Below are 21,476 nucleotides of genomic sequence, written 5' to 3' on the forward strand. Positions count from 1 at the left end.
TGTCCTACCCTGGGTAGAGTGCCATGGTGTCATAGCTCACAGCAACCTCAAACTCTAGGGCTTAAGCAATTCTCTTGCCTCAGCCTCCCAAGTAGCTGGGACTACAGGTGCCCGCCACAATGCCCAGCTAGTTTTTTGGTTGTAGTCAATGATTTACAGTCGTCGTTTGGGAGGCCTAGGCTGGATTTAACCCACCAGCTCCAGTGTATGTGGCTGGTGCCCAAGCTGCCAAGCTACAAGTGCCGAGCCTACATTTCTCCTTTTTTAAAAATATGGAACGCTTCATGAATTTGTGTGTCATTCTTGTGCAGAGACCAGGGTAATTTCTGTATTATTAACAGTTATGTACACTGCTGGAATATGCACGAAGTTACACATTTTGAAAGGGAGAAAGAATAAAGGGTTATGTCATTGAATGCCAGTTATGTTCATTATTTTATATACAGTGATATACACAACTATCATAATCCTGTGATCAAGTGTGGCGAAGATTTGCTGTTTACACCTCTCCTCAAGAAAGCACTTGCTGGACCAGGCATGGTGGTTTACACCTGTAATCCTAGCACTCTGGGAGGCGGAAGCTGGAGGAGTTGAGCTCAGGAGTTCAAACCAGTGTGAGCAAGAGTGACACCTCCATCTCTACTAAAATAGAAAAAAGGCTGAGTATGGTGGCTCACACCTGTAACCCTACCCATTTGGGAGGCCAAGGCAGGTGGATTGCCTGAGCTCACAGGTTCGAGACCAGCCTGAGCCAGAGTGAGACCTCATCTCTAAAAAAAAAAAAAAAACAACAAATAGGCTTGGGGGTTGGGGTGGGGGGGCTCCAGTAGTCCAAGCTACTTGGGAGGCTGAGGCAAGAGAATCATTTGAGCCCAAAAGTTTGAGTTTGCTGTGAGATATGACGTCACGACATTCTACCAAGGATGCAAAGTGAAAATCTGTCTCCAAAAAGTAAAAAATAAAATAAATAAATAAATACAATAGAAAAATTGGCTAGGCATCGCAGTGGATACCTGTAGTATAAGCTACTTGGGAGGCTGAGGCAGGAAGATCGCTGGAGTCCAGTTTAATAAGTTTCAGGTTGCTGTAAGCTAAGCTGACACCGTGGCACTCTAGCCTGGAGTAACAATGAGACAAAAAAAGGTAGCCACTAGTCAGTGACAGAACAAGGCTTATTGACAGTATAAGGGCCTAGCCATTTCTGCCCAATGCAAGACTCGGGCAATCTTGGCTTCAGATATCCCCTTATGGGAGATTTTGTCAGGTCTATACCACTCTGGTAACTCCTGCTCAATCCAGTTTCCTCTCATTTTCTTTTCTTTTGTGTGTGCGCGCGCGTAGAGACAGAGTCTCACTTTACCGCCCTTTGTAGAGTGAAGTGGCATCACAGCTCACAGCAACCTCCAGCTCTTGGGCTTAGGCGATTCTCTTGCCTCAGCCTCCCAAGTAGCTGGGACCACAGGCGCCTGCCACAACACCCAGCTATATTTTTGTTGCAGTTGGGCCGGGGCCAGGCTTGAACCCACCACCCTCGGTATATGGGGCTGACACCCCACTCACTGAGCCACAGGTGCTGCCCTTCTCTCATTTTCTTTGACCTATGTTACTCCCCAACAGATCATATTTACTCCTAACATCATCTCGGTGTCTGCTTCCTACAAAACCCCAACCTGAAAAATTCTCATTCAACAAAATGTAGAAGGGTGGCACATGTGGCTCAAAGGAATAGGGCACTGGCCCCGTATACCAGAGGTGGTGGGTTCAAACCCGGCCCTGGCCAAAAACTGAAAAAAAAAAAAACGCTGAAAACTAGCGATCACAGAACTTTAAACAAACCACAGCTCAAAGGTAATAAAGCTACTAGGATTTGAACCTAGGCAAACTGACTCCAGGGCCCAAAACTTAATCACGTTCACAGTATAAATCCACAAACTCTTGGCTGGGTGAGGTGGCACACAGCTGTAATCCTAATCCTATTTGAGAGGATGAGATACGAGCATCACTCCAGGCCAGGAGTTGCAGATCAGCTTGAGCAACTTAATGAGACCCTGTCTCTATAAAAAAAGAAAAATAAGCTGGGAGTCATGGTGGATGCCCCTAGTCCCAACTACTGTGGTAAACCAGGAGGATCACTTAAACCCAGGAGTTTGAGCTTGCAGTGAGCTACAGCCCTGCCACACTGCACTCAACCTCAGGGCAAGAGAGCAAGACCCTGTCTCAAAACAAATCGACAAAACACCTAACACACACACTCATTAGCCTTTGACTGCAATTTTCCTGTTTCTCAGCTCAAGTATTTCTAAGAAAATCATCCTTACAGATATTATTTTTGTGACATGGTTCATCAAGATCCTTTATTATGGCTGATGTCACATGACAGAAAAAATTGTGACTAGGGGTTGCTAGGTAAATTAGAGGAAAGCATGGGAAGTAACTGACGATTAGTATGGGGTTTCTTTCCAGTGATGAAAATGTTCTAAAATTAGGTAATGGTAGTAATTGTGCAACTCTGAATATACTAAAACCCAGTGAACTACATACTTTAAAAGTGTATATTATCTACATGATTTTAAAATCACATTAACTACATACTTTAAAAATGTGTATTAAGTGTATATTATGTATATTATTATAAGTGTATAAAAGTGGATCTCAATAAAGCTATTATTAAAAAAAAAAGAAAAAACTTAGTAAGACGACAGATAATTGTACCATGGTCAGAAGAACAAAGACTTTATATTATCTAACCTTACAACATTCCCAAGAGGAAATTTGTTTTTTATCCCACATTTGTCAACATGTAGGCCAACCTTTAAGTCTATGGTGGTGCAACTTGTTTATGTATTTTGACAATTTAATGTAAAAAAAATTGTATAACTCTTAGGGAACGGTGTTCTTTACCATATTATATATTCCAATAACACACGTTACTATCAATGAATGTGAGATGTTATCACCACCAGTTTCAGAGGAATTCACTGGGAAACAATACATTACCGGGTATAAGGGATTTGAGTCAGAGTCACTTCTTTGCTGTTTTTGACTTTGGGGAAGCCACTCAGCCTATGTCATAGAGTTGTTGGGAGGATTAGATATAAGAAAGGCATTTCAGTAGATTGACTGAAACACTGTTATGTACTCAATAAATGGAAAGCACTATTAAAAACAAGTCTTTTTGATTAACTACTAAATGCAATGCATTAGACTAAATTCTGGTGATTCATAACAGATCAGTAACATCATTCAATCCTTGAGGAAGACTATAGTATAAATTACAAGGAACAAGAAAACTAAAAACTATATTTAAAAAATTGATCATTCATGGCTAATTCATCATTTCATTAAATATCAACATTTTACTATACTAAGCGACTTATTTGCACACTTCTTTTTTTTTTTTTTTTTTTGGTAGAGACAGAGTCTCACTTTACTGCCCTTGGTAGAGTGCCGTGGCGTCACATGGCTCACAGCAACCTCAGCTCTTGGGCTTCCGCGATTCTCTTGCCTCAGCCTCCCGAGCAGCTGGGACTACAGGCGCCCGCCACAATGCCCGGCTATTTTTTTGTTTTTGTTGCAGTTTGGCCGGGGCTGGGTTTGAACCCACCATCTTCGGCATATGGGGCTGGCACCCTACTCACTGAGCCACAGGCGCTGCCCAATTTGCACACTTCTGATTAAGAAATAACAAGAGGGGCTTGGTGCCTGTAGCTCAAGCGGCTAAGGCGCCAGCCACATACACCTGAGCTGGCGGGTTTGAATCCAGCCCAGGCCTGCCAAATAACAATGACAACTACAACCAAAAAATAGCCAGGCATGGTGGCACCCCTGTCGTCCCAGCTACTTGGGAGGCTGAGGCAAGAGAATCACTTAAGCCCAGGAGTTGGAGTTTGCTGTGAGCTGTGAGGCCACAACACTCTACCCAGGGCAACAGCTTGAGGCTGTCTCAAAAAGAAAAAAAAGAAAAGAAAAAAGAAATAACAAGAGGGAACTAACAAACATTATATCCCTAAATGTGTATAGGACAAATTCAATATTCAAGTTATACACTTTAAAATCACTTTTATTAATTTTAACAACATTGCTTTAGGTGGTAGCAGCTGCCCCAAACCAAAACAAAGCTATTATGAATGCTACTCGACATCCGCCACGTAACCCAGTATGTTTTTGTACTTGGAATATAGTTAAATTTTTGACATTACATAATCAAGCAAATAGCAGTGCATACTACCTTATTCAAAAAGACTTTATGTATTTTATTTAAAAATCAATTTGCAAGTGGGTTCAGCTTTATCACCAATGTCACTGACACATTCCACACTTCATGCTCTCAAAAAGTGCCTTGAAACTAAATCTAAGTTTTCTAGTTACTGACATTAATGAATACTAGCCAGGGTTATAGGAATAGAAGTTTAACATTTTACAATATAAGTGGCAATAAGTTACTGATACCTGCTAACAAATTCCACTCAAACTAAATACATCCTTGATACATTCAAAAAAAGACATTTTGTGTATTTTAATATGCTAGTTATATGGTGCAGTGCAAAACAAGTAACACCCTACCTTTCCTGAGCTGTAGGAAATTAACAATATTCCAACTGCTACTCTCAACTTAAAATAGGCTCTTCATTATGTGAAGCCATGTCAAAACTATAGAATTAAACTTTGAAGAACTGAAAAGATTAGTCAGAGTTAATGATATTTTAGAGTAAAGGAAAAGGTTTCAAAGCAAAAGTATTTACAACACCACAAAGGATGCCATGGATCTGCGTGTAGTACAAAGATAAATTAATGACTACTGATTGATCACAACGGTCCTTCTCTACCAAAAGTATTACACTGAAAGACTTTACGGTAAGTATTTAGCATGAAATACACCAACATGTAGTATGTTATAATACATTTTAATATATACTCCCATAATGCCCACTAAAAAGAAATAAATTGAATAAAAGATGAAAAATCAAGAAAATAAACATGCTCTTAGGAATGTTTTTGCATGTGTATATATCAGAGGAAGTGAAAATGATTTCTCATTAGAACTCTCTGTATCCTCAAAATTACAAAGACCGAGTTTCTACTTCAATTTTTTCTTCTGCTTGTAGTTTATCTGGATCAATGTGAACAACTGGAGGTCGCAGGATAACTTCAGGCCCCCCACCATATATAGACTGCAGAAAATTCCATGTTTCTTCAGAAATCTGACCAGAATCTGCTCCTAAAATTATATAAAGAGAAGAATATTTGCAAATCTACATACTTTATATTGGAAAACCTTTCACAGTGTACCCCCACCCCCAGCATGAATCCTCAAGGGATAACTGAGAACTTTTGGAACATGAATCTGCAGACTACCAACCTATATTGTTATAAGCTGCAACATATGGTTTGTTGTAAAAATAGAGATGCTTTTTCCTAGCTCCTACCAAACCACCATTGCTATGCACCCGTTAAAACCTTTCCTCAGCGGCGCCTGTGGCTCAGTAAGTAGGGCACTGGCCCCATATGCCGAGGGTGGCGGGTTCAAACCCAGCCCTGGCCAAACTGCAACCAAAAAATAGCCGGGCGTTGTGGCGGGCGCCTGTAGTCCCAGCTGCTCGGGAGGCTGAGGCAAGAGAATCGCTTAAGCCCAGGAGTTGGAGGTTGCTGTGAGCCGTGTGACGCCACAGCACTCTACCGAGGGCAATAAAGTGAAATTCTGTCTCTACAAAAAAAAAAAACCTTTCCTCAAATAAAAATTAGCATTGGCTGCTTTCCTCTATTTATCCTTGTGGACATACGAATTATACACATTTTTGAGCTGCATAAAAAGTACCATAGACAGCTACTGATGACCCCGTCCTAATAGTGACAAATCACTATAGTAAAGGCTTAACTATGAGTCAAACTTACCTTGCCTGAGCATCACATTACCACATTTAGTGACTGCAATTTTAGTATTGTCAATAGGTCCTGGAGGATCTAAGTCAAAAGGAAAAAAAATATATATTAAAATGCACACTTTTCAAAGAGATATATCAAAGAACTGCCCGATTCTGTGCCTGAAATAATTGAGAATGGTACCTATATGATCAGATTAGTTATTTTTTAACCAAGTTATCACAGTCAATTCTTTATTTTTTTTTTTAGAGACAGAGTTTCACTTTATGGCTCTTGGTAGAGTGCCATGGCATCATACAGCTCACAGCAACCTCCAACTCCTGGGCTTAAGTGATTCTCTTGCCTCAGCCTCCCGAGCAGCTGGGACTACAGGCGCCCGCCACAACGCCCGGCTATTTTTTGGTTGCAGTTCAGCTGGGGCCGGGTTTGAACCCGCCACCCTCGGTATATGGAGCCGGCGCCTTACGGACTGAGCCACAGGCGCCGCCCCACAGTCAATTCTTATTATCTTCTCCTGAGCTTCTTCCCCTTTAAGTCTTAGTTTTCTCAAAATAGAAACAGGGAAGATGAGGAGAAAGGCTCTCTTATAACCAATGAAAGTCTAACAGAAATGATTTCTTAACTATCCGTTTGGGAATTACAAGTCAAAACATGCCACTAATGTTAAAAAGTAACAATTACATTATAGTTACAAAGAAATTATATAATTCTTGATTTGTTTCAGATTATCATACTTAAATTACACAAGCAATAAAAGCAATAGAAAAGAAAATGTCAAGCTATAATCTTTTTTAATTTAAGGAAAAAATTTTATTTTCCCCCTGAATACAAAAATACAGTACATATTCATTGTCAAAAGCTATAAAACAGCTGGTGGAGTAGTGCACACTTAACAGTTTTAGCCACTCAGGAGGGGGAGGTAGGAGGATTGCTAAAGCCCAAGAGTTCAAGAAGAGCCTAGGTAACAGCAAGATCCTATCTATTAGGCTCGGTGCCTATAGCTCAGCAGCTAGTGCACCAGCAACATACACCAGAGCTGGCACGTTCAAATCCAGCACGGGCCTGCCAAACAACAATGACAACTACAACCAAAAAATAGCCTGGTGTTGTGGCAGGTGCCTATAGTCCCAGCTACTTGGGAGGCTGAGGCAAGAGAATCACATAAGCCCAAGAGTTGGAGGTTGCTGTGAACTGTGATGCCACAGCACTCTACCCAGGGTGACATGGTGAGACTCTCTCTCAAACAAAAAAAAACCTATCTATTGAAAAACAAAATGCTACAAAAAAGGAACAAAGAAGAAAAACTACTGTAATCCCACTACAGAAAGACAGGAAAACTTTTTTTTGTTTTTTTGAGACAGAGTCTCACTATGTTGCCCTTGGTAGACCGCTGTGACATCACAGCTCACAGCAACCTCAAACTCTTGGGCTTAAATGATTCTCTTGCCTCAGCTTCCCCAATAGCTGGGACTACAGGCGCCCGCCACAATGCCTGGCTATTTTTTTTTTTTTTTGTAGAGACAGTCTCACTTTACTGCCCTTGGTAGAGTGCTGTGGCATCACACGGCTCACAGCAACCTCCAGCTCTTGGGCTTATGTGATTCTCTTGCCTCAGCCTCCCAAGCAGCTGGGACTACAGGCACCTGCCACAACGCCCAGCTATTTTTTGGTTGCAGTTTGGCCGGGGCTGGGTTTGAACCCATCACCCTCGGTATATGGGGCCAGTGCCCTACTCACTGAGCCACAGGCGCCGCCCGCCTGGCTATTTTCTTATTTATTTATTTTTTGTTGTTCTTGTAGTTGTCGTTTGGCAGGCCCGGGCTGGGTTCAAACCAGCCAGCTCTGATGTATGTGGCTAGCGCCCTAGCCACTGAGCTACAGGCGGCTAGGCAGGAAAACTGTTTTAATATTGGTGTAGTGTTTTTGTTTTTGCATAATATAATGTTTGCTTTTGGGCAGCGCCTGTGGCTCAAAGGAATAGGGCACCGGCCCCATTTACCGGAGGTGGCAGGTTTAAACCTGGCCTCAGCCAAAAACTGAAAAAAAAAAAAAAAAAAAAAAAAAAAAGCCAGTCGTGGTAGCTCACACCAGTAATCCTAGCACTCTGAGAGGCCGAAGCACGTGCATTGCCTGAGCTCAGGACTTGGAGACCAGCCTGAGCAAGAGTGAGACCCCAGGGCGGCGCCTGTGGCTCAGGGAGTAGGATGCTGGTCCCACATACCAAGGATGGTGGGTTCAAACCCGGCCCCGATCAAAACTAAATAAATTAAAATAAAAATTAAAAAAAAAAAAAGAGTGAGACCCTAGTCTCTAAAAAATTAGCCAGGCATTGTGATGGGTGCCTATAGTCCCAATGACCCAGCTTACTGGGGAGGCTGAAGCAAGAGGATCGCTTGAGCCCAAGAGTGAGGTTGCTGTGAGTTACGATGCCATAGCACTCTACTGAGGGTGACAAAGTAAAACTCTAGCTAAAAAAAAAAATAATAATAAAAATACAAACAATTCAAACTATACATACTGCATTCCTTTTTTTTTTCATATTACTAAATACCGTTATACAAAATTATTTTATAAGTCCACATAGTAGGCCATCATATTACTGACATTTAAACAAAGACTTAAGCAACCTTCTATTGCTGTCTGGATTTTTAAAATTTTTTCAATATTAAGATCACAGACTAATTTTGTTCAGTTCTTTGATTCCTGCTATAAATTCATAAAATAGGATTAAAATTTTTTTCAACTAAAATATACACTATATTTTAATTTTTTTTAGAACAATCAGAATATAAACTACAACGGCAGGGATATTTTTCCCTATTATCAAGGGTCAAATCTTAGATATCATATAATAGGATTAAAATTTTTTTCAACAACCAGAATATAAACTAGAATACAGTCTATATTTTAATTTTAATTTTTTTTTTATTATTATTTTTTGTAGAGAGAGTCTTACTGTATCGACCTCTAGTAGAGTGCCATGGCGTCACAGCTCACAGCAACCTCCAACTCTTGGGCTTATGCAATTCTCTTGCCTCAGCCTCCCGAATAGCTGGGACTACAGGCGCCTGCCACAACACCCAGCTATTTTTTTGTTGCAGTTTGGCCGGGGCTGGGTTTGAACCCACCAGCCTCAGCATATGGGGCCGGCGCCCTACTCACTGAGCCACAGGCGCCGCCCTATATTTTAATTTTTTAAAAAACAACCAGAATATAAACTACAAGGGCAGGGATCTTTTACCCTACTATTCAACGGTCAAATCCCAAGGCATACAGATATTGAGAAGTATTTGTCAAATAAAAAAACCATTCAATTTTCAGTTAATCACTTACCTCCATCTTTACCCTTCACAAAACTTTCCCATTCTCTAAACCACTGCATACTGATGCAATAAAAAGTAGCTGGAGAGTCCTCCTCTTGGAATGCTCTATTGAGCTACAGGAAGGAAAAAAAAATCAGTCACCTAATATCTGAAACTTGTTTGGTAGCAAAACAATACAATACTTCAACATCTGCTAAGGGCAATTTCTCACACACATAAAATGTCATATCACAGGAAGTTGTACGATGATGCTAAGTTATCTTAGTACTAGAATACATAGTATCATCTATTGATAAACAATTCCAGATTATGTCTCAATATTTAACATGTATACATAAAAGAGGCACAAAGACTGGGTTAAGTGAAAGTCTTCAAAACAATAAATACTCTGCATATTTATTTAAAATCTAAGATAATAAGCTTGATTCAAACATTCTGTATCCACTGTCTAGTATCACATAAGACACTGTCAACAATTTGCTATTACAAATACAATGTTGCAATTAATAATCTTATACATGTCATTTCATAAGCAATAGAGACATACACACACATTTTAAGAAAGGAAAAAATTGTGTTAAAATTGTAATATTCAATATATACCAGTAACAAAAGGTGAACATAAGTCACGTCAAGCACTTCTTGTAACTATAGGCATCAAATGTGACTTGAGTATTACAAATATAATAGTTTTTCCCTTTCTTAAAATGTGTATACTTTTTTTTGTACTTTCTGTATAAAATAAGTTCTCAAAAGTGATAGGACATGTTCTCTTTTTTTGTACTTTCTGTATAAAATAAGTTCTCAAAAGGTGATAGGACATGTTCTCTTCTGAACATGTTCCGCTCTCTCCTCCAGCCCTAATGGATGAATAAGTAACTCAAACTAGACACAACACTACCAGAAATGAAAAATCCTCAGGGGAGTGACCTTAGAGTTAGAAGAGAATCACTCCAACGTCAATTCATGTTAGCTAGATACCCAGGGCTACCATGGTTCTCAAACTTCAGGAGGTCTATGTTTTCAATTTTCATTTTTAATAAATTTATTTTTTTGCTCCAGTTAGCCAATCTGGATTCTACCACTTGTAATTAAAGAAGACTGACAGGTACAGAAAAAGAGGTACAGTTAACAGAACTCATGCAGTGTACTAGGAATTTACAATCTAATTGTAGCAGTGTTTTCAGACTCGTAAAAATATTCCAGGACGGGCAACTTGATGCCCATGACACATACCACATGTGGATAGAGACAACCAAGTTCAGATTATGTCATTCCTATCAAATATAACCGAAATCCTATGGCCATCCCCATACAGAGTTATACTATGTAATAGCCCAGAATTACCTTCATGATCTGAATTCACCACTTAAGACTCTCTTCTTCCTTTTTCAACAGTGGTCACTGACCTCTTGTTATTCCCCAAACCAACCAGATACGTTCTGGCCTCTCAAGGCTTTTACACTGGCTATCCCCCCTCCTTTTTCTTTATTTTTTTTCTTTTTTGAGACAGAGTCTCACTTTGTCACCCTCAGTAGAGTGCTGTGATGTCATAGCTTACAGCAACCTCAAACTCCTGGGCATAAATGATTCTCTTGCCACAGCCTCCCAAGTAGCTAGGAATACAGGCACCCGCTACAACGCCTGGCTATTTTTAGAGACGAGGTCTCCCTCTGGCTCAGGCTGGTCTTAAACCTGTGAACACAGGCAATCCACCCACCTGGGCCTCCCAACTGCTGGCATAAGCCACTTCACCTGGCCTGGCTATCCTGTCTTATTGCAGGTATCTAAATGACTATCTCGCTCACCACCTTCAAGTCTTTGTTTAAATGTCACCTTCTCAATGAGGCTTATGTTGACGATCCTGTTTGAATTTGCAAACTGTACTCCTCCTTTCACTACTGTCCTCCTGATCCTCTTACATATTCTGTTCAATATTTTCCTTCTCCACAGTACTCATCACCTTTTAATACATTACATAACTTATTTATCAAATGTAAACTCTGTTAGAGCAAAGATCTTACTGAAACACAAGGTACTTGCTGCAATGGAACAAGGACAGGAAATGAAAAATGCTGTGGCTATGATGGTTAACAAAGAAATCAAGGTATGGGCGGCGCCTGTGGCTCAAGGAGTAGGGCGCCGGTCCCATATGCCACAGGTGGCAGGTTCAAATCTAGCCCTGGCCAAAATCCAAAAAAAAAAAAAAAAAAAAGAAATCAAGGTATGTCTGTCTCAAGGCATGGAATTAAAGTTAGGAGTTTGTGGTGTACAAATCATCCCTAGAGAACTGAGATTTCTGAAATGTAATGTCAGACTGACAGGCTAGATGCTCACTTAACATGCATTAAATCCACACTATTATCAGGTTTAGACATTTTCAAGATGTTCCTTATCTTTGGGTATTGGGAAGTTCCTTCTGTGTCTAATTGGGTGCTTTTAAAAAGTTACACACACACACAATTGCACCATTAATTTAAAGAGGTATCTTCTCTAATTCTGGAGAATTTCTCTACAGTGTTGCTCTAAAAGTATTTAATAGTTCTTTCCCTCTATTCTTCTGTAATATACTATATGTTAGAAAAATATTAGACCCTATAGCTATCCAACATATCAAAACCCTTTTCCTTCTATCTGCTTACCTTTTTGTGCCTCATATTAGGAGAAATCTTTCTATTAAATCTTTAAGCACACTAATTTGCTTTCAAGTAATATTTATTCTGATATTCAACCAGCCCATCTATTGAGGATTTTTGTTTTGTTTTGCGGGACACAACATTGTTAGGGATCTCCCTGAGGATCAGTCATACTTCATGTGTCCACACTGACTGCCCTATCCAGCTTGCTGCCTGCTACAATGTAAAAGGTAGAATACTGAGGTCATCAATGGCACCTGCCACTTCCAAGCTCAAAGGCCATGTAGTCTTTTTTTTTTGAGACAGAGTCTCAAGCTGTCACCCTGGTAGAGTGCCATGATGTCATAACTCACAGCAACCTCAAACTCTTAGGCTCAAGGGATCCTCTTGCCTCAGTCTTTCTATTTTTAGTAGAGATGGGGGTCTCATTTTTGCTCAGACTGGTCTCAAACTTGTGAGCTCAAGTGATCCACTGTCCTGGCCTCCCAGAGTGCTAGGATTACAGGCGTGAGCCACCACACCCAGTCTTCCTATAGTATTCATTTGTTTGCTTCTTTAATCTGATCCTATTTTCTTTTTCAGGTTTTCTAAGATTTATTTTTAGGGCGGCGCCTGTGGCTCAGTGAGTAGGGTGCCAGCCCCATATATCGAGGGTGACGGGTTCAAACCCGGCCCCAGCCAAACTGCAACCAAAAAATAGCCGGGCGTTGTGGCGGGCGCCTGTAGTCCCAGCTACTCGGGAGGCTGAGGCAAGAGAATCGCTTAAGCCCAGGAGTTGGAGGTTGCTGTGAGCTGTGTGATGCCACGGCACTCTACTGAGGGCCATAAAGTGAGACCCTGTCTCTACAAAAAAAAAAAAAGATTTATTTTTAATTGCTTTTTCAATTTCTCAGAAAATCACTGTTTCCGATCCAAGGGCAGCTATTTTTGTATGCCAATTTTTTCTTGTTCTTGTTTTTTAATACTAATACACTTGCTTTCTTTAAAAAGGGGGGAGGTTCACGCACATAATCCCAGCTACCCAGCTACTCTCCAGCCTGAGGCAGGAGGGTTGCTTGAGGCCAGGAATCTGAGACCAGCCTACGCAACATAACAAGACCCTCTTACTTTTTTTATTGAGACAGGGTCCCAAGCTATTGTCCTGGGTAGAGTGCCAGGATGTCATAGCTCACAGCAACCTCTAACTCCTGGGCTCAAGCGATTGTCTTGCCTCAGTTTTTCTATTTTAAGTAGAGACAGGGTCCTGCTCTTGCTCAGGCTGGTCTGGAACTCATGAGCTCAAGCAATCCACCCACCTCGGCCTCCCAGGGTGCTAGGATTATAGGTGTGAGCCACTGTGCCCAGAAACTTAATTTTTACTAAAAAGATTGGGGGGGGGGGAGATGGATGAAGGGTTGAGTATATGTTATAGAATAATCATAGAATTGCATTTTTTAAAAAAATAGCTTTATTAAGGTATAATCTACCCACTGTCAGTGTAAAGTTCCGTGGTTTTCAATACATTTTTAACTGTGCAACTATCACCACAATCCAGTTTAGAACAATTTCCAAGGACCCAAACTCCCCTGCACCAGTTTGTATCAATTTCCTGCTCTCAGCCTTTAAAACTGGAGTTTGTCTCTACAGTTTTTCCATTTTTAGAAATTTCCTACAAATGGAATTTGATATTAGTCTTTTTATGCCTGTCTTTCACGTGGCATGTTTCTGAGATTCATCTATGTTGCTGCATGTATCACTAGTCCACCAGCTTTATATTGCTAAGTAACATTCCACTGAACTGCTGTAACACATTCTGTTTATCCATTTGTCAGCTGATGGACATTTCAATTGTTTGTATCTTGGGGCAATTATTAGCAATGCTGCTATAAACATTTGTTTACATGTTTTATGTGAACTTAAGTTTTCATTTCTGTGCAGTGAATACCCAAGAGTGGGATTGCTGGGTCATGTGTTAAGTGTTGAACCTACAAGAAATTATCCAAGTGTTTATCTTCTGGCACATGGTACTCTGCAGTCCCTCCATCAACATTCATACGGGAATTCCCTAATGAGTGACAGTGTGTACCTTTGCATGTGTTTATTAGCCGTATCTTCTCAGGGGAGATGTCTATTCAAATCTTTCACTGACTTTTAACTGGAGTATCTACTCATTGAGTTGTATGAGTATCCAGACTACATCCAAATCCAGATATGTATTAATATCCAGACTACATCCAAAGTCCTCTGATGACATGTGATTTGCAAATATCTAAAACCTGTGCTAAGTTTGGGGTCTACCCTCCTAACCCACAATGTTTCTTCCAGTCTCACCACTCCTGGACTTACTGAATGTCTCATTCATTACCATAACATCCCACAACGATCCTGACCACAGAATTCATTTTATAAAAAACGAAAGAAGAACATTCAATGATCTAACCAGGTATTATTATCCAAAAGCTGCTGCCTACTGAAGACTCAGTTGTTGCGTCTGTGTGGCCGAGTTCTATGGGTGTGGGACTATCCTACATGGTATAGTGTATGTAGAAACCAATATATGGTGGATTTTCCCATAACCAGAGTACATGAAGCTAGGAATCAGGCATAGGACACAACGGGAGAGCTTATCCAATACTACCTACTCACAAAAGCTTTGCTTCCCATTCCCACAACTTTGTTCTCTACTAGTTTAGAGCATTTGTTTCCCAAGGGAACAGAGAAACAGTTTTACTTGTCTGGAAGCTGAAACAGCAACCTGGCCATTTTGGAATTCTCATATTGCTGCCAGCAAGCAAAGAGGAGGTTATAGTATTGGCTGCAATGATTGATCCCATCTATATGGGATATATAAAATGACCACTATATAATGGTCATTTTGGACCATATGATGGAGCAAAGAGGATTATGTTTAGAAATCAGGAGATTATACCCGCTACATTAGTTTCAGAGGGCTGCTATAATAAATTAATATAAATTTGGTAGCTAAAGAGTTGTTTATTCTTTCACAGTATGGAGACCATAACTCTAAAATAAAAGTGCCAGTAGGACCATGCTCTCTGCAAAAGCACCCAAGGGGATTCTATTCCTTGCTTCTTCACACTTCTGCCTGTGGCTGTATCACTCCAATCTCCACCTCCCTCTGGTTTTCTCTTCTCTATGTATCTTTCCACTGTGTCTCTTTGAAAGGAGACTTATTATTGTACATAAATAGCAAGGTACAAGTAATAAAAAATAAATAGGAAAAAAAAATTTTTTTTTTTTTTTTTTTTTTTTTGAGACAGAGCCTCAAGCTGTCGCCCTGGGTAGAGTGCCATGGCATCACAGCTCATGGCAATCTCCAACTCCTGGGCTTAAACGATTCTCTTGCCTCAGCCTCCCAAGTAGTTGGGACTACAGGCGCCCACCACAACACCAGGCTATTTTTTGGTTGTAGTTGTCACTGTTGTTTGGCAGGACCAGAATGGATTCAAACCTGCTGACTCTGGTGTATGTGGCTGGCACCCTAGCCACTTGAGCTATAGGTGCCTAGCCAGAAAAAAAATTTTTTAAAGGAAACATTAAATGTAAGGCCCATACATACAATTTAGCATGATCTAATCTCAAAATCCTTACATTGCAAAGCCCTGGCTGGGCATGTGTCTCACGGCTATAATCTCAGCATTTTGGGAGCCTGAAACAGGAGATCATGTGAGCCAGGAATTTGGAAACAACCTTGGCAACTAGCAAGACCCCCTGTCTCTACCAAAAATGTGAAAAACTTAGCCAGGCCTGGTGACATGTGCCTGCAGTCAGTCCCAGGCAGCTCACATCTTTGACAGCAACACCACCTGCCTTCTGGCTGTCCTCTGAACGTCCTGGGTCCTGACAGCAGCAACAGCAGCTCCTCAGGTTTCTGAGCATTCTCCTAAGAATTGCCACAAGTAGGGAGATGAGATCATTCCCAGGAAATTTATGCAACTTTTAATTCATTTTAACTTTGAAGCAATCTCAAATTTAGAGGAAACTCCAAGTACAGTACAAAGAAATCTTCTTTTCCTAGTCTAATTTCAAAACACGTTGCTGAACAGATGTTCCTTTCCTCCAAACATCTTGTTGCTTTATAGAATATCCCTCCATTTGGGTGTGAGACTTTCCTCATTTTGAAACTCAGGTTTTCTATCTGTGTACCAAAGAAGGGACATCATGTTCTTCTCCTTGTACCCTATCCTGGCATAAGAGTTTGATTTGCTTCGTTTCTAATAATGTTCACTTTAATAACGTCATCGAGGTGGCACCAAGATTCTCTGCTGAAAGTTATTCTTTTCCCTTTGGTTTGTTTGTTCTTTGTTTGCTTGGTTTTTTTTTTTTTTTTTTTTTTTAGAGACAGTGTCTCTCTCCGTCACCCAGGCTGGAGTGTAGTGATGCGATCACAGCTCACTGCAACCTCAAACCCCTGGGCTTAAGCGATCTTCCTGAGCAGCCGGGACTACAGGAGCCTGCCACCATGCCCAGCTAATTTTTTTTTTTTTGTAGCGACAGTCTCACTTTGTCGCCCTCAGTAGAGTGCCGTGGCATCTCACAGCAACCTCCAACTCCTGAGCTTAGGCGATTCTCTTGCCTCAGCCTCCCAAGTAGCTGGGACTACAGGCACCCACCACAATGCACAGCTATTTTTTTGTTACAGTTTGGCAGGGGCCGGGTTTGAACCCGCCACCCTCAGTATATAGGACCGGCACCCTACCCACTGAGCTACAGGCGCCACCCGCAGCTAACTTTTTTTTAAGAGCTGAAGTCTTACTATATTGTCAGTCTGGTCTTGAACACCTGGCTTCAAATGGTCCTCCCACCCTAGCCTCCCAAAGCACTGGGATTATAGCTGTGAACTACAATATCCGGCCTTTCCCTATAATTAGAAAGCATTTTGTGGAGGAGTAAACTGAAATGATGTAATTATCCTAGTCTTCAATTTCTCCATATATTCGCTTTTTTTTTTTTTTTTGAGACAGAGCCCCAAGCTGTCGCCCTGGGTAGAGTGCCATGGCATCACAGCTCACAGCAACCTCCAACTCCTGGGCTCAAGCGATTCTCCTGCCTCAGCCTCCCAAGTAGCTGGGACTAGAGGCACCTGCCACAACGCCCAGCTATTCTTTGCTTGCAGCCGTCATTGTTGTTTGGCAGGCCGTGTTGGATTCAAACCCGCCAGCTCAGGTGTATGTGGCTGGCGCCTTAGCCGCTTGAGCCATAGGCGCCGAGCCTCATTTATTTATATGTGTATGGATACATCTCCTATTTTGTTTAATGGACTATATGGTACTGCAATTTATTTTGAAGTACAAACTGTCCAAATTTGGCCAGAAGCAGCTCTGTCAAACTGGTTTCAATGTACTTTTGACACATCTCCATCATTCTTCAAGAACTTCTTTACTTTCTGGCACAATAAGATGTTCTCATGTTGCCTCATAATTTTTCTGCCTTGGCCCTGGAATCAGCCATTTCTCCAAGGCTGGTTCCTTTTAGTACAAAAAGACGTTCAGAAGCCAAGATCTGACAGCTAGCTGTGACAAATCCTTCTGGGGTAATCACTGACTGCATGCAGGTCTTTTCAGTGAGAGTTAAGAAACACCAATTGTCTGGAAATATGAAATGCATATACGTATTTTACATCTCTATATTTACTTAGCTATCACCATGAGCTCACAGAGATACCCTGAAATCCAATCTAATAACATAAAGTACATTTTCTCCCTTTCCGTATTTGCAACTTCCTTATCTGCTATCATGAGGAATCCAGCACTCACTAGACTTTAATCAATTCCCCCTCCGGACTGCCACCTCTGCCACTACGCTGCACCCTTGTTGACACCAACCTCTGGCCAACGTGAGTATACTTTCTTATCCTACCTGGGCTCCAACACCCTTGATTTGGCTCATGCCACTCCCCACACAGAAGCTCCTTTCACCCTGTCGAGCCTATGAACCCACATCCTGCCCACTGGCCACACTCACACTTCCAGGGTGTGGCAGTCTGCCTCACTTCCAGACCCCTGAAAGTCAGCAGTGTCATCCTGATTTGCACTGCCCTGTCCTGTCAGTGCTTATGCCTCTCATTCTCTGCACTGAAAACATTTAGAACGCTTCTGTTAGTCAAACCTTGACAGATACAGTCATTAGCCATTATTTAAGCATTGCTGGAATGTACTAAATTTTTTTTTTCTTTTTTTGAGACAGTCTCTCTTCATCACCCTCGGTAGAGTGCCATGGCGTCATAGCTCACAGCAACCTCCAACTCCTGGAGTTAAGTGATTCTCCTGCATCAGTCTCCCAACTAGCTGAGACTAGGTGCCCGCCACAACACCCAGCTATTTTTTGGTTGTAGTTGTCATTGTTTGGCAGGCCCAGGCTGGATTCGAACCCGCCAGCTCTGGTGTATATGGCTGGTGCCTTAGCTCCTTGAGCCACAGGCGTCGAGCCAGGAATGCACTAAGTTTAATATTCAACTAAAACTTGCTTCCTTAGATTCAGGAAGCAAATGAGGTCCACGTAAAATAAACAAATCCATACCTGTATCTTCTCTGAATCAAAGACCAGCAGGTATGTGTGTCTCTGTACATGCACTGGGAAGGCATAACATGGAGTATGACTGGCTCAATATCTTCTCTCCTGCTTTGACTAAAAGAATACCAATCTTCTCTTGCAGTATTATCTGACCCACTAATATTGTCTCAGTTAAGACTGTGCATGAATATGCTTCTAAAGTGACCCAAACTTTAAGACTGTCCTGAATAACTGGAACTATGTAACTGACAGCAGCACTTTGAAAGACTTCTCGCTACTCAGATCACTAAACTGTGCCAGTCCTAGTCCATACACCCTGGTTATTCCCCTTTATAATTCCATGACCAAACATTCTGGAGCTTACAATTAAGGAACATCTCATAATATACTCATAGAGGAAAACAGGTATATTTATAAATACTGAGAGCATGAAGTCTGGGTATACTGTCAACAGCAAACTCAAGAATACATGTCATTTTCTGTTCCAATAAGGAAATTTCTTGCCAGTACCAATCCATAAAACAAAATTTATTGTCAATCCATAGAACAAAAACTCACAAAGGAAGAACTTGTCTCATTGGAACTGTAGTGAACTGCCTGAGGTCATTCACTATTATATACCCAGAAAACCTATTACAAGGCTTTACATTAACATTGTACAGCTGTGCTTGCTAACTGTCAGGTCTTCATGTTTATCCTAACTCATTTACAATTTGAAAAGCATCACTTTTTTTACCCGGATAAAAATTTCCAATTCAGTTTTTCTTCTTTTTTCAATCTTCTCTGCCTCAATTTGGCAAGTGTGACAAATGTACAGATGGTTGACAGCTGGTCCTCCTCCATACCTAAACCATGAAGAATTTAAGAATTAAAATCATGACAATCTTAAAGAAAGCTGATGGTCTAGGAAATTTGTTTCTAATGTTTAAGTCAATGGCTAAATCCCCAATTAAGAAAAAATCCACACAATAAAAATCTCAAAGTATTGTAAAAGTTTAAAAATCAGAAAGATTTGATTTTATGTTTATTAATGTCAATGACTATATTAATTTATTGCTTAACCTACTTTATCCATATTTCAACCTCCCCTAATAGCTACTTCTCCAAAATGTTACAGGCAACAACAGGTAAAATAAATGGTTTTTAAAAGTTAGCGTATCAATACAAACCTTAGTTATATATACATAGTCATAGTCAGGTTTGAATCAGATGACGGCTTCCCCTGGCCTCTTAGGTAAGAAGCATTCAAGGTACAAATTATTCTGAATATTTAACTAAGAAGGCCAGTCATAGTGGCTCATGCCTGTAATCCTAGCACTCTGGAAAGATAAGGTTGGTGGCTCACCTCAGTTTAGGAGACCAGCCTGAGCAAGAGCAAGACCCCATCTCTACTAAAAACAAGAATTAAAAAAAAAATCTAGCCAGGCGTAGTGGTGGGCACTTGTAGTCCCAGCTACTCAGGAGACTGAGGCAAGAGGATCTCTTGTGCCCAAGAGTTTGAAGTTGCTGTTAGCTATGACAACACCACCGCACTCTACTCAGGGCAACAGAGTAAGACTCTGTCTGCCAAAAAGAAAAGAAAAATTTAACTAAGGAAACATAATTATTAAGGAAATTATAGTACAAAATGTTTTAAAATAAAATTTTGAATTTTAAAAGTAGGAATAGCTAGGACAGGTGGCTAATACCGGTAATCCTAATACTTTGGAAGGTTGAGGCAGAGAGATCACTTGAACCCTGGAGTCTGAGATCAGCCTGAGCAAGAGTGAGACCCTGTCTCTACTAAAAATAGAAAAATTAGCTGGATGTTCTGGTAGGCACCTGTAGTCCCAGCTAGTAAGGAGGCTAAGGAAAGAGGATCATTTGAACCCAGGAGTTTGAGGTTACTGTGAGCTAAGCTGACATCATGGCATTTAGCCTAGGAAAACAGAATTAAGACTGTCTCAAAAAAAAAAACAAAAAAGTAGGAATATTCAACTGTCTGAATGTATACATATTCACACAGTTGTGCTGGGATATGCAAAACCTTTTCAACAAGGTACTTAAAGTTAAATATCACAGCATACCTTTACAGTCAGTCAGAACAAAAAAGTTAGAATTATCTAGACCAGCAGTTCTCAACCTGTGGGTCGCAACCCACAGGAACTGTATTAAAGGGCCATGGCATTAGGGAGGTTGAGAACCACTGATCTAGACCATACTTACCACTAGCTATAAAGCCTTCCTACTCACACTTCACACTGAATGAAGGAAAACGAAGGGACATTCTCCATAAGGAAAATAGAGCACAAGGAGTATCTGTGAAATAATCCAACCTTTCTTTAACCAGTGTACTTTCACAACACTCTTATTTTCTGATTAAAGAAACAAACCTGCTGTATAGGTTATCCCAAATGTTCTGAGGCAGCATCAAAACCAGGTCTTCAATATAACCAGCTTTTCTTGGAGGAACACCTAAAAAAAGTTTAAGCATGACTGTCTCGTTCTTTAATTCATTTATATTATTTTCAAAGATTAAACTCATGTTTAAACAATGAATAAATGACTGGCCAATCACTATTCTGACACCCACTCTCCCAAAAAGGTAAGTAGACAGCATTTTTGGTGACTATGTTTCCTAAACATGAACATACACCTTGATATTTACAGAAACAGGTGTTAAGGTTTAGGTTTCTATATCCAATACAGAATATTCCTGTCCCTGTGGGTTTATGACAAACACAATTAATGAGAATAGTGAGTCTTCAACAATGAAGTTTAATCAGAGTATCACGCAAAGGCTGTATTTATTTTAAGAACAAATACTAACACAGCCAATCACAAAGGCCTAAATTATATTTAACCATGAGGCATCTTTTGTTGAATGCCAGTTATATGCCATACTTAGGAAAAGAGTCAGCAATTCATTTAGACAAAAGGTGAAAAGACCATGAATACAGATGGTAGCTGAAATCACTACCAAAGGAATACCCTTCAGCTAAGTGACAGAAGAGTTCACTGTACTGTAATCAGTCGTTTGTGTACCGGACTCTACTATTAAATTAGAGCTCTGAGAACAGAAATAGGGTCTTTGATGTTTTTAGACTGTAACACAGGTTTAGTAAGGCTCCTTTTGGTGTTCGTA

General features: G+C 40.6%; 1 protein-coding gene and 1 pseudogene across 1 annotated transcript in view; both read right to left on the reverse strand.

Annotated features, from left to right (window-relative positions):
• Nucleotides 1–266: 266 nt before the first annotated feature.
• On the reverse strand, nucleotides 267–365 carry LOC128586995 (uncharacterized; annotated as a pseudogene).
• Nucleotides 366–4,042: 3,677 nt separating this feature from the next.
• The window catches only part of USP33 (ubiquitin specific peptidase 33), a 60,657-nt gene continuing 43,223 nt past the window's right edge, over nucleotides 4,043–21,476 (reverse strand). Inside the window, exons 20-24 of the mRNA XM_053591207.1 lie at nucleotides 20,725–20,806; nucleotides 19,089–19,197; nucleotides 9,214–9,316; nucleotides 5,893–5,961; nucleotides 4,043–5,218 (exon numbers count right to left, since the gene is read on the reverse strand). Coding sequence (XP_053447182.1) covers nucleotides 5,061–5,218; nucleotides 5,893–5,961; nucleotides 9,214–9,316; nucleotides 19,089–19,197; nucleotides 20,725–20,806 — 521 coding nt within the window. The 3' untranslated portion in view covers nucleotides 4,043–5,060. The remainder of the gene's footprint in view (nucleotides 5,219–5,892; nucleotides 5,962–9,213; nucleotides 9,317–19,088; nucleotides 19,198–20,724; nucleotides 20,807–21,476) is intronic.

The sequence above is a fragment of the Nycticebus coucang genome, chromosome 5 (genome assembly GCF_027406575.1).
Source record: "Nycticebus coucang isolate mNycCou1 chromosome 5, mNycCou1.pri, whole genome shotgun sequence".
NCBI lineage: Eukaryota > Metazoa > Chordata > Mammalia > Primates > Lorisidae > Nycticebus > Nycticebus coucang.